Source organism: Papaver somniferum, chromosome 6 (assembly GCF_003573695.1).
Source record: "Papaver somniferum cultivar HN1 chromosome 6, ASM357369v1, whole genome shotgun sequence".
Lineage (NCBI taxonomy): Eukaryota > Viridiplantae > Streptophyta > Magnoliopsida > Ranunculales > Papaveraceae > Papaver > Papaver somniferum.
Window position 1 is genome coordinate 73,791,902 of NC_039363.1, and position 14,063 is coordinate 73,805,964.

Genomic DNA, 14,063 nt, shown 5'->3' on the forward strand with positions numbered 1-14,063 from the left:
AGCGTTAGGAATGGACACAAATTCTTTGACATTTCTTTTATATTCTTCATCTTGGTTTTTAAGGCTGCCCAATCTCTTTCATATGGATTACCGTTGCGTTCGACAAAAATTTGGTGAATACGTATTCAAAACATAGCGGTTTTTTGTCCAGAACCCACAATTTCGTCCATACTCACATAAATAAATGCAGTAGTAAGATCAATCTCTTCCCGTTGAACAAAATTAAAAACCATTTTGAATGAAACTAAAATATAAAAACTTGAGTAGTATAAGATAAATATAAAAATCAAAGAGGTATAGAAAGAAGAAGAGAAATAAGAAATCAATTGATGTAAGAAGAAGAAAAATAAGAAATCAATTGATGTGGTGTGATTTGAGTAGAAAATTAGAGTGGTATTTATAGAGAATTTTGAAAAAATAACCGTTAGGATCCGATGATTGAGAAGATAGAGTCGTTATTAGTGATGGATGGTTAGGATCGGGTGTGAGAAAGGTGTAAACGAAAAAAGGTCAAACAAATTTATTTTCCGAAATGGCTACTCCGTAGCCGTGTAAAAAGCTACGGCTACTCGGTAGCCGTATCAACGGTAATACGGCTACTCAGTATCTGTAAAGCATAAATTTATACGGCTACTGAGTAGCCGTGTGATTTCTCTTCCCTATAAGAGGGATCACATGTTATCCTCCATGTAGGGAAAGGGAGAGATATCCCTATACATATAGGGATATGGGGGACCGTAATACATTGTTTTTGGAGATTTTGAGGATAGTGAGGGATAGGGAAGGTATAGAGAGCACCATAGTGCTAGCTCTAAGTAGTTTAGACTTGGTAAGTTTAGGTTTAGTTAACCGCTTATAACTTGCGGCAAACATTCGCTGTATACGACCTTGTATAGATAGCTGTGTACACAAGCAATAGTTAAGTTTCCATAATCACATTCTAATATGTATCTTGGTCGTCTTAAATTGACTCAAATTCTGGCGCAAAGAAACAGTAACAAAGAGTCACTCTGATGAATAACCTTAAATCTCACTTACCTAGTTCTCTTCCTACAAACACTAAAGCATGTAACAAGATTATCAACCTCCTCTCATCCGCAGGATCACATTTAGATGTCCTTAAAACATACTCATCCATGCTCACAAACAAAATCTCTCCCGATTCCTACACATTCCCTAGTTTGCTCAAAGCTTGCACTTATCTCGGCTTATTTTCTCGTGGACTTTCAGTTCACCAGCACGCACTCGTTACTGGGTCTTCAGATTCCTACGTTTCCTCTTCTCTTGTTAACTTCTATTCAAAATTTGGTGATACTTATAACGCTCGTCAAGTTTTCGATGCAATGACTGAAAGAAATGTCGTTTCTTGGTCTGCTATTATCGGATGTTATTCGCGTGCAGGAGATATTGATATGGCCTGTTATCTGTATAATGAGATGATGAAAGAGGGGATTCAACCTAATTCGGTTACCATGTTGGGTTTGCTCACGGGAGTGTCTGAACTTCGACTTCTGTATTGTGTTCATTCTTGTGTCATTCAATCAGGGGTTGATTGTGATGTTGCTGTGGTGAATTCTCTGTTGAACTTGTATGGTAAATTTGGGAGAACCAAGATTGCTCAAAAATTGTTCGACTTGATGAGTCATAAAGACATTGTTTCATGGTATACTTTGGTTTCTGTTTTTTCCCAAAACGGGAATTTGAGGGGATCAGTGGAGTTACTGAACAAAATGAGGATGGAAGGGATAGAACCTAACCAACAGATGTTTGGGTCTGTGTTATCTGTGGTCGCAAATGGTTATAACCTGGAACTGGGTAAGTTAGTTCATGGGCAAATTATAACAGCCGGATTTGATTTAGTTGTGAATGTTGAGACCACTCTTATAGTCATGTACTTGAGATGTGGAGTCATAGGTGATGCTTTTCGATTGTTTGACAGAATCAGTGATAAAGATATGATTTTGTGGACAGCCATGATCTCTGGACTAGTTCAAAACTATAAAGCGGATGAAGCACTCAATATTTTCTATAGAATGTTAAGATCAGGAGAGACGCCATCTTCAACTACCATAGCTTCTTCCCTTGCAGCTTGTGCACAATTATGCGACTTACAACAGGGTAGATGTATTCATGGTTACATTTTAAGGCAGAGAATGCATACTGACATAGCTGTCCAGAATTCCCTTATAAATATGTATGCAAAGTGTGATCATCTAGAGCAAAGTTGTGTTATTTTTGAAAGAATGTGTGATAGGGATGTGGTCTCGTGGAATGCCATTGTTTTAGGGTATGCTCAGGAAGGCAATGTCAATAAGGCTTTCTCCCTTTTCAATGAAATGAGAATGGCTGATCAGACACCTGATGCCATTACAATTGCGTCTCTCCTTCAAGCTTGTGCTACCCTTGGAGCACTTCAACAAGGTAAATGGATCCATAATTTCTTGATTAGAAATGGAGTTGGGCCATGCATATCCATTGACACTGCAGTAATCGATATGTACTCAAAATGTGGAGTTATAGCTACAGCACATAGGTGTTTCGATATGATGCCAGAACAAGATATGGTTTCGTGGAGCACAATCATCACAGCTTATGGTAGTCACGGCAAGGGAGAAACAGCTTTGAAGATGTATTCAAAGTTTTTGGATTCTGGCATCAATCCAAGCCATGTTACATTCCTGTCTATTTTATCCGCATGCAGTCATTCAGGACTTGTAACTGAAGGTTTAAAGATTTTCAGGAGTATGAAAGAAGATTATAAAGTTGAGCCAAAGCTTGAACATCGGACATGCATTGTTGATCTCCTTAGCCGAGCTGGCCGGTTACAAGAGGCCTATAGTTTTCTGACAACAATGTTTCCAAAGCCAACCATCCATGTACTAAGTATACTACTTAATGCTTGTCGAACTTACGGAAACACAAATCTGGGGAATGTTGTTGCTAGAGAAATAAAGTCTCTCAAACCTGAGAATGCTGAAAATTATGTGCAACTGGCACATTGCTATGCTTCCATGAGCAGATGGGATGGTGTCAGGGACGCTTGGATACAAATGAGAACCCTAGGACTAAAGAAGGTGCCGGGTTGGAGTTCTATTGAATTACACGGAACCAGAACAACATTCTTTGTAGATCACAGTTCACATGCTCAGTATGAGGAAATCACATTGATGTTAAAAACGGTGGGCACAGAAATGCAAGTCAAAGACGAAAATTTCCAAAATTATATCTGATACTGAAGTCTCAACAACCAAACTGGAATTGCATTAGTTCTTTTACTGATAAACAAAATTGTCACCCATCAATCAAACAAACAAAATGAAGTAGACTAAATTTTTGATGGGGGCAATATTTGATGGGGGCGTGAGGGACGAGTAGGGAGCCGCCATTTGTCAATCCAGTTAATGGTTTTTAACCAATTAAAATCTTCGTTATTTAGGGGAAGGGTAAATACGGTGATTCCAAAAAAATTCCAGTAAAATCAACACAACATATATCTTCTTCTTCTCCAAATATATCATCTGTTTCCCTTCTTCAGTTCTTGTTCTCGAGATGTATCACCTACTTGCCTCCTACACTCCTACATCCAGAGATTGCTTTAGCAACCGGTTTTTAAAACCAAAAATCAAACAATCGAATTAAAAAAAAAACTCAATGATATTCCTCTATATGATTTTGATGATCTAATAAGATTATCCAACATCAATAATTTCTGATCTATATCTGCCTGCTGATTTTTGTCCAAGTAGTGATGACTGGAAATCAAAAGAACATGATGAAAATGATGACGGGAAAGAAAGAGGAAAAATTAGGGTAGAGGTGTGTGTGTGTTTTTAGTTTACAGAACTCAAAAAGAGAAGAAAAATCAGTTTTGTGATATGGGTTTCTTTTAAATTTTGTTATGGTGTCTGTTCGAGGTTTAGGAGTTGAGACTCTTAGGACATTTGGTTTCCATGGATTTGGGTGGCCTTGCTGTGTTTTAAGATGGATTCACTACTTGATAAATCAATACTTTGTTTCTTTCAACAATACATACATATTCATATTCTTCCATTCAGAGACATTCTGATTGAGTATGGGATGTGGGGAAATCATGTTGCGGAACTGAAGATACTTGGTGCAGAAGCGCAAATTGAGGAGATAATTAGTGTACACCGTATTTACCCATCCCCCAAATAACGAAGATTTTAATTGGTTAGAAACCATTAACTGGGTTGACAAATGGCAGCTCCCTACTCGTCCCTCACACCCCCATCAAAAATTTACACTCATGTCAGCATGGGTCCTCTTACTAGTCACAGTTTTTACAACAATCAAAAGAATATTAAAACAATCATACATTGATCTCACTGGATAGCGAGCAACATGGCTCGAACTTTTGCTCTGAGATCATTAGGAATTTCTGTTGTTTCAGAAGGCTGGGCATTCACTACTAACGGAGAAGATTTTTCGACACGGTCTTGTAATAGATCTGTGTAAGCATCTCTTTTAGCACTATCACCGTTACTGATTTCCCCTTCCTCATAGTCTCCCTTTCTTTCCGAGTGGGATTCCCTTCTGTGCCTGTGGGACCTCTTTCGGTGCCGCTGCTCATCTTCAGAAGAACTGTGATGCTTCTGTCTATGCCGAGATTCCCTATCTTTAGAAGAAGAATGTCTTTTTCTATGACCGTGCTCATCTCTATCACGGTGTGAAGAATGACGAGAAGAACGGTGCTTCTTCCTCGAATGTTTATGTTCTCTTTCATCATCGTCATCCTTGTCGTCTTCATCCAGCCTTCTAGATCTATAGTGGTGCTTCTTTCTTAATTGTTTTTCTTTATAATCATCACTACGATCATACCTCTTGAACTTGTCTATATCCCCAACGGCATCACCATCAGCGGGTATTGAACTTCCTTCTCTTTCTCTGCTCACCAGCTCCTCTGTGACCAAAATATCCGCACTGTCAACACTTTGAGAAGGTCCATCAAATGAAGAAGCCTTAATTCCAGAACCCTGCAAACCTGAATTCACAGAATCAGGTGGTTCTGCAGATAAACGTGGTGCTGCACCACCCTTAATCATAGCCGCAAACATCTTCGCCCGCTTCAGTCTCTCTGCTTTCTGCTTTTGCTCTTTAGTTAAGCACGCTTCAGAAGAATCTGCTTCAGTGGCAACTGAAACAAAAGTGGTTTTCTCCCCACTCCTTCCTGACTGAGATCTCAGCAAATCAACAGGTAGTGAAGTACTGGGTCTCCGTGCATCAGACACAGGGTTTGGAGTGGAACTCCGAGCTCGAGAAGAAAATGAAAAATTACCGAAGCTTGAGTTGGGTTCAACATCACCGCTAAGGGGGGAACTGGAATCATCTAATGATTTCTTAGGAAACATATCTAGTCTTGGATTCCTCACGCCTCTTGTAGCTACCTGAAGAATAGCTGCAGCAGCTTCTCCATCTATCGTCACTTCAAGCTGTTCTTGTGCAGGTTTGGGAGGGGGATCCTGAACATCCTTCTTTCGACCACTGATTACCATCTTAAACTTTTCTTTCTTCTCAGAGTCATATGGTAGATCATGATTTGAAGAACCGATATCATTCTTTTTGGAGAGAGCAGCTTTCTTACCACCATCTTGTGCACTTGAATCTATCTTTTGATGATTAGAAGAGATTTTTCCAGATTGTTTTAACTGTAAAGGAATAAATATAGCAAAAAGGGATGAGATCTGAAATAACAATAAGAGAGAAAAAGCACAAAACTCTATAGCTTTTGATGCACGTAAGTACAACAAGAAAAGAGGACATTACTATCTCAGTAAGGTTTTCTATCCCTTTGGGTTTGTAGATGTAATCTCCATTCATAATGATTGAGAATTATTATCAACTAACAAGAAACGAGATTGCCAAATGACAATAATTCAAAATACGGTAGATAAATGAACAGTAAGACTTCAAAGAAAATATACCTCCTGAGCTTCTTGAAGAATGTTTAGGTAATATGGGTGATAAAGGTTGGACGGCAGAAGAAATGGAAATCTCCCATTTTTAGCATCTTGCTCTATCAGTACTGCTTCAAATTCTTTCCCATTCTTTACAATGAACTCGATTAGTTTATCCATTGTTCTCTTCATATCAGATGGAGGGTCCACAATCACAGGTTTGATCTTCGCAGTGACCGGTTTTTCCAAAGTAGTAGAACTTGAACCCGGTGCACCACCATCCATTTTCTTACCACCAGGAACTAAACTCAGGGAACGATTTTTTTTGGAAGAAAGAGCTGCTTCTTTCACCGAAGGAAAGGGACGGTCATTAGCTCCGACATCTTTACCAGCCAGATTTGGTGAATCTTCCACTCGTTCTGATACGTGAGAATGAGTTGAGCCTCTAACAACGGAAGAATCAGCAGATTTATCGGCATCCTGAAGTGAATCATCATCCTCCTCTTCCCCTGATTCATACACAGACCCAAGCAAGGATAATGCCCCGCCAGATATATCGGCTATATGATTCTGCTCAGTCTTCTTATCTTCATCTTGTGGTTTGCTATCCACTTCAGACTTCAGAATTTCTGGGTGATCAACAAGGAATCTGAAGTATGCATGGAGTTGATGATCAGGCATTAAGAACCCAAATGTTGGATTATCACCCTGTTTCACTCTCAAGACAATTTCTGATTGTCCTCCATGTTTGCTGACAAAAAGCGCAGTCCTTGCCATGATCTGGTGTAATTTTTCTGTAGGAGGCTGCAAAAACAACAATTAGAACACAAACATCTCTCAGAATAATGACAGAAGTTCACAAACAACAATAAATTTAAAATGTTAAATCTTATCAAAGAGATCCAGGATCGTGCCATGGGATAATAATATAGTTTAATAATCATAATGAAGAAACATATTTCTGTTTCCTTCCATTTGCTATATACTGGTTCTGATGATTATATGTTCCGATATGACTGCAATCCCACCTGCACGAACCCTTGGTCATGATACATCAAAAGAAAACAAGGTACCCATGAATGGCAAACTTAAGTCGTACGAATTCCATCCCTGCTCCGTGCGTCTGAAACTTAAGAAATTGGAAGCTTAGAATAACCTATGTGCTTTGGTCAGTTAACTTCACTGGAGCTGATTTGATGTTGTTTCTAGCACCATATAAAAGCAATTTCAATACTGTACGCAAACTTATTAGATGAAGTTCACTTACTAGGCTTTGAAGTAGGTTTTCTGGCACTGGAAAAGGTGGACGAAAACCATAATCTCCCACCACGCTATTGGAGTTCTTTTGGTCCGCAGAAACATCAGAGTTTCCATATGAAAATCCAACAGCACTGTAAGTACCTCCAGCTCCTTGCCCTTCCCCACTGTTCGATTCTGTGCCAAGAAAGAAAGAGAAATTTAAACAAACTTCAGCTAGTTCTAACTTAACAAAGAATGTGGAATGGGTTATTAAAACTTCACCTTAGATGTAAGGGAAAAGAGTCAAGTTAAGTGAAAAGATTCTTACTTGTCCCAGTGAGAGATGCAAATGTTGCAAACTAGATATCCTTCCTGCAGCTTTAACAGTTATTGCAAAAACAATAAATAACAGAATCAAAAGCCTACACTTCCTAATCCTCCCATACTTTGAACTTTTTAGCTAACATGGTTCCGAAAACTTCAACCCTGAAGTCCCGATTACAGCAGAACTCATTTTCTGTCAGATTACAAACGCCCAAGACATACTCTAGCTGTGGTTTTCCGGATGATTGTCAATTGAGGAGTAGTTAAAATCCTATAGCGTTTGCTCTTCATGTTCCGGCCTCCGCTCAAGACACCAACAGAACATCTATTACTTAATTGTTTGCAGTCATAGAAACGGATAACCATAAAATCTCTATTTTCTATAGCCTCACATAAAATGGTTCCACATCAATATTTGTCCACAAATTAAACCCTAGAGAAAAGAAGCCAATTTCTTCAAAAGGGAATACAATTTAATCTAATTTGCAAGAGGAATCGCAAACCACAATAAACAAATGAATAATCATATTCAAAAAAATAAAGAATAATATTCAGGAGAAGGTAATTTAGGGAATAATGAACAAACCTTGTTGAAGGGATAATAAATCATCAGATTGAGGTTGTAGAAGATCAAGATAACGTTCATGATCAATTTCAGATTCATCTGCTGGAGTCTGACGACGTCTCTTGAGGAGAGGAGGAGGTGTATGCAGGAGATGACGAACATCGTATCTGTCTATCAACAGTGAATTCCATTCAACTAGGGCTTCTTGTGAATTCACGAATGTCGCAGCTGAATCATCATCGAACAGTAAAGCATGTCGTCCAACTACCTCCATATTTACCACACAAATCTCTTCTACTTTCTTGACGAAGGAGTTCCTCTGATATTTGGATTTTTAGGTATTCGTTATTCGTCCAGTTTTCCCTAAAATCCTTTGCGAAAAATTTCAGGAGGGCGAGGGGGAGCTATATTTGATAACCCAGGCATTCACTAGTCGGTGCCTGGTATCCGACAACGCGAGGAACTTTCACTTGTTCGTAGACCGTGGACCGTGGTTGATATTTGGTCGCTACAAGGTCACAATGGAGAGATGGATGCAGTGGGGAGAAAGGGGGACTGGAGTACCATTGAGCTCCAACTCTCAGCATGATTCATATTTCAAGTGCAACCACGGTTCAGTTTTCTTTGCGTTGTTTGCTATAGCTGTTTCGATTCTGGCATGTTTAATGTCTACGATTTTCTTTTTCTTTTTTTACCGAAAGGGGAAAATATTATACATTATGTAACAGATGCATCATTAGCCAAAGAAACAGAGATTTCAGCTGGTGGGACATTCCATCATTCTCTTACATGAGAAGACTTGCGGACTGATTTGGCTAGACAGTCGGCAACTTTATTACACACTCTAGGTACATAGATACATTTCCAGTTACTGTTTGTTTTACAAAGATAGAAGAGAAGAAGATTCCCAAGGAAGTAATGGCGAACCAGCATTTATAGACAGCATCAAACTTTTATTGTCAGATTCAAAGATAACGGCATCCCAATTTCTAGCTTTAGCCCATTGCAGTGCATCTAAAAGAGCCCATTTTTCAGCTTGATAAGCGTTAGCTACTCTTTTAAGCACTCCCCTGGAAGCAACATATGTCCCTGCAGAATTTCTAATGATTATACCAATACCAGATAGATAAAAACTCTTATGATACGATGCATCAATATTAACTTTCAAAGTGTCTGGTGGAGGCGGGTTCCAATGATGCGACTGTCCTACATTCTATTTATGATGACATGTATGCCGATGAGATGCTAATGTTGCAGTAATGTTAGCAAGATACTTGAACAGAGGAAGCAAAACAGAATTAAGATTAATTTGAACATGCTGAGAAGTACTTGGCATCTGTATCTCCATATGTGCCACATTGTTGCAATCATTCCATGTATAGAAGGAGAAACTGAAGAAAAGTTGATGACAGCATCAGTTGAAGACCAAGTGCGAATCCAATCAATAAGAGTATTATGTTGCAGTAAAAGAGAAAAATGTTGAGGTAAAGAAGCTTTCCAGACTGCTGTAGCAAAAGGGCAAGTAAAGAGGAGATGATTTATGTCTTCTACATTGACTGTATTACAGAGAGGACAAGAGAAATCATCGATACCAGGAATATGTCTCAAATTACTTTTAACTGGTAGAGCATTGTTAATAATCTTCCATAAGAAAATCAGTAGCTTATAAGGTATCTTTAGTTTCCAAAATTTCAACCAAAAAGTCTTACTGAGGGAAGATAAAGCAGAGTCCTGTAAATCAATATCACAAAGATGATGGTAAGTCGATTTTGTAGTAAACAATCCAGTTGATGTGAGACGCCAGATGAGAGTGTCCTGAGTTTGTAACACCACAGGAATTGTTAAGATAGAATCAACTTGTTGTGAAGTAAAAAGATTTCTTAAAAGATCTACATTCCATTGTCCTGACTCCAAAAGAATAAGCTCAGAAACCAGTTGATAATCATTTGTGTTTAGGTCATTCCACTTATATAAAGGTTCCTTCTCACAAGGGAGCCAGTTATATTTCCAAATATTGACTGTAGAGCCACTTCCTATTTTCCATTTGCCAAATCTATAAATAATCTCTAAGTCATGCATAATGCTCTGCCATATCCAACTTGTATTTTCAAAATTTGGAGGAGGCTCATGCTTCAAGTCATATAAAGAAAAATATTTGCCGTTAAGAAGTTGAACCCACAGTTCAGTTGAGGAATGAATCATGTTCCAGGCGAGTTTGGCTAAAAGATCAGAATTGTAATGTGATAAGTGTTTTAGACCTAAACCTCCATGTCTTATCGGAAAGCATACCTTATTCCAGGCAATGAAATGCTTCTTTTTACCCCACCAGTAGTCCCTCTGAATTTTATCCATTTGCTGTATTGTGGTATTTGGTAGCTTGAGAACCTACATATGATACAAACGCATTGTGCTTAATACAGAGTTTAGTTGAGTAGTTTTACCAGCCTGATTGATAAGTTTGCTCGACCAACCCTGCAGTTTGTGATTCATGCTATCCAAAATAGGTCGACAATTTTTAGTTTTCGATCTATGCATCAACAAGGGTATACCCAAGTATTTCTCTCCCAAGCCCATAATCTTCATTTGCAGGATATTAGCAATGTTGTTTTTGATCGAAGGAGTAACATTATTACTGAAAAAAATTGTTGACTTCTGTAAGTTGATAACCTGACCTGAAGCAGTGCTAAATTGTTGAAGAATAACTTGAAGTCGACGAAGATGATGAGGAGAAGCTTCTAAGAATAACAAACAATCGTCTGCGAAAAAAAAAGATGACTAATTTCAGGGATGTTTTTGTTTACCTTGAATCCTTTGAGCTTACCTGTATGAATTTGATTTTGAATTATTCGAGAGAAATCTTCCATAACTATGAGGAATAGATAAGGTGACAGTGGATCACCTTGTCGAATTCCTCTAGTAGGAGAAAAAGAGGCAGTGGGACTTCCATTGATAAGGAGAGAAACTTCCGTTGTTGTTATACATTCCTGAATAAGTTGTATCCAATCATGATGAAAACCAAGACGATGAAGAATGTCAAACAAAAAAGGTCATTCAAGGCGATCAAATCCCTTTGACATGTCTAACTTCAGACCAATATAAGAGACTTTACCTTTCCTTTTTAGTTTCATTGAATGAAGTAACTCATGTGCTATAATGATATTGTCTTGGATGTGTCTGCCAGGAATATAAGCACATTGAGTAGGGGCAATGAGTTTAGATAACAAATGTTTGAGCCTATTTGAAATAAGCTTTGAAATAATCTTGTAACTTACATTACAAAGACTAATTGGTATGTAGTCAATTCGGAGTTTGAGGGTGTAAAATTTGGGAATAAGTACTTGGTATGTATGGTTGATGGATTTAAGCATGTGTTTATGAGTAAAAAAGTGTTGGACCATAGAAGTTACCTCTTTCCCAACTGTAGACCAACATTGTTGATAAAAAGCTGCCTAAAAACCATCATTTCCAGGTGATGACCATGGCTTGATTTGAAAGACTACATCCTTGATTTCTTGTTCTGATGGAAGTTGCAGAAGCAAACTATTTTCTTCATCTGTAATACAACTTTGAAATTCTAACAATATAGAATTATCAGAAGCTGGCTTAGTAGATTTTGAGATTGCTGAAAAATGATTAAGTAAAGTGTTCTTAATACCAAACCTTAAATCATGCCAAATACCAAGAGAGTCTTGAACAACAAAAATATGACTTCTTTTTCTGTTAAAGTTAGCTTTAGAGTGAAAATAAGAAGTGTTTCGATATGCATTATAAGAGTGAGCACCCGATTTTTGCATATAAAAATCTTTTTGAATAGCTAACCATTTCTGAAGGGATTGAGTTAAATTAACTACTTTAGGGTCATAGGTTGGCATATTTCTGTTGTAGCATTGATCAAGATGGTTTTGAATAGACTGAATTTGAGTTTCTATATTAACAAAAGTCATTTTCTTCCAAAGTTGAAGCTGATGTTTTGTATAATGTAATTTAGAAGAAAGTTGATAAGATGGAGAACCCAAGACTTGGTGAGACAAGCTTGTATTTATAATGTCATCACAAGAAGCAATAGAGAACCAGTATCTTTGAAGTCGAAAAGGAAATTGTTTCTTAGCCATACCTGATGATGTAGATAAAAGAATAGGAGAATGGTCTGAAGCTGCAGGCGATATGTGAATGAGATGAGCTGTTGAATAAGAATTTATCCAAGAAACATATCCAAGTGCTCTATCAAGACTAACAGCGGTATAATCAGTTCCCTGTCTATGATTTGACCAAGTTGTAGAAGATCCAGAAAAGCCCAAATCTATAAGGCCTAGTTGTTGAATAATAGGCCTAATCATACTAGAATGTTGATGAGAATGCTGAGAAAAACTATGAATTTCAGAGTCCGACATAGTGAAGTTCAAGTCGCCCATCAATATCCAAGGTAAATCTACAAAAGGCTGCATATCAAGCCAATACTGCCATTGTTCTTGACATTCCAGGGGATTATTTGCACCATACATACAACTTAATAGGAAATCCAAATTATGTGAATGAGTATGAATGATAGCATGAACATTATGCCTAGATGTATGCATGATTTCAAGGTCAACACCATTTTTCCAGGCCAAAGAAATACCACCAGACTGACCCACAGGTGGAGCATACCAGAAATTAGGATAACTATATTGTTGTAAGTAAAAGTGCATTTTTGAATCTGCTGTTTTTGTTTCTGACAAAAAGAAAATGTCAGGATCATGTTTTTGAATACAATAGTGCAGATAATCCCTAGTAGAAGGGTTACCAAAACCCTGACAATTCCAAGATAAAATCTTCATAAAGAAAATAAACAGAAAGAACAGTAAAAGACGAAAAAAGAATAAAAGGAGGCTGAAATTGGAGTGAAAGATGAAAGAAGAAAAATGAGATACATGTTGAACAACATCAGGGTGCATAGATATAGATGCAATGTCCCGATCAGTTGGCTCAACTTGAGGGTCCCTCCGTTGATGACTAGTAGATGCTTGAGCTGAATCATCAGTAGACAGTACTGGCAAAGCTTGATTAATGTCGACATGATTCTCAGGAATAACCAAAGCATTAGTGCGAGTTCTCTTGTGTCTAACAAAGGTTTTACAACCAGAAGTGCTAGCAGTAGAGATTATCTTAGAAGAGTGAGGAACAACTCGGTCTGCTGGCGCCAAAGAAGAATCTGATTGAGAATCAGTGGCTGTAAAATACGAAACATGCATACTGTCGTAAGGTCCAAGTTGTTGTGAAGTAGAAGGTTGATGTAAAATTGAACGTTTCTGATGTCCATGATCAAGAAACAATTTAGCAATTTCTTGAGGACTTCTTTCCGGTAGAGCAACAAACTCAACTTGAGGTCCCAAATTTCTAACAGCTGATTCCTTATTAATTCTTCTAGTTTTGCGAGCATTGCAAAGGTAAGTATCCTGGTCTGGAACCTTGCATTCAGGACAAAGCTTGTATGGTTGTTTTTCAAATAAGAAACCACCCAACGAGATACTCATGCCGCATTGACAACATGAATTCCTTTAATCAGTGGAGTGGTCACTCTGATCATAACTAAAGCTCTAAACTTATTAGAGGTAATGGGAGTTACACCATAAGGTTATACTACAATTGTATCTCCAACAATATCACCAAAAAGCTTAAGAATTTCTGAATAAGTGAATTCAGGTATGAGGTATTTAAACTCAAGCCAAAAGGGAGAGGTGTTGAAGTTAAGTTTTTGGTAAGGAAAAGAGGGATGCCAGTCACGAAGAACTATGAGATAACCATCAAAATTCCAAGCTCCTCCAAACAAAATAGCATTCTTATCTTCATCAGTAATAAATCTTATGGCAAAAATATTAGGTTCTAATGATCTAACCATAAGATCCCAGTGATCATTTCTCTTAAGATGAGACCAAATAAACTTGGCTGCTCTCTCAGCATCCTGCCAAACCATGATTCTAGGTGCAAATAACTTACCAGCAAGACAAATATTCCAATCCTTAATAGCCTGAGATAAAGTA

At 37.9% G+C, this 14,063-nt stretch overlaps 2 protein-coding genes across 10 annotated transcripts; one reads left to right on the forward strand and one right to left on the reverse strand.

Annotated features, from left to right (window-relative positions):
- The first annotated feature begins 970 nt into the window (after nt 1-970).
- On the forward strand, nt 971-3,230 carry LOC113290930 (pentatricopeptide repeat-containing protein At4g04370-like). The gene has a single exon (XM_026540513.1). It carries the CDS (start codon nt 1,014-1,016, stop codon nt 3,228-3,230), a length of 2,217 nt encoding a protein of 738 aa, XP_026396298.1. The 5' UTR covers nt 971-1,013.
- An 885-nt stretch (nt 3,231-4,115) lies between these two features.
- Nucleotides 4,116-8,426, reverse strand: LOC113287990 (splicing factor, suppressor of white-apricot homolog). 9 transcript variants are annotated; one of them, XM_026536910.1, is made up of 5 exons: nt 8,065-8,194; nt 7,483-7,526; nt 6,830-7,349; nt 5,943-6,719; nt 4,116-5,666 (listed from the first exon to the last, which is right to left on the reverse strand). In XM_026536910.1, exons 3-5 carry the CDS (start codon nt 6,857-6,859, stop codon nt 4,344-4,346), a joined length of 2,130 nt encoding a protein of 709 aa, XP_026392695.1. In that variant the 5' UTR covers nt 6,860-7,349; nt 7,483-7,526; nt 8,065-8,194; the 3' UTR covers nt 4,116-4,343. The 9 variants fall into 9 exon arrangements, with proteins under 9 accessions (XP_026392695.1, XP_026392694.1, XP_026392691.1 ...); XM_026536909.1 differs by having other exon boundaries at nt 7,437-7,526; XM_026536906.1 differs by lacking the exon at nt 7,483-7,526 and having other exon boundaries at nt 7,183-7,349; nt 8,065-8,426.
- Nucleotides 8,427-14,063: the final 5,637 nt, after the last annotated feature.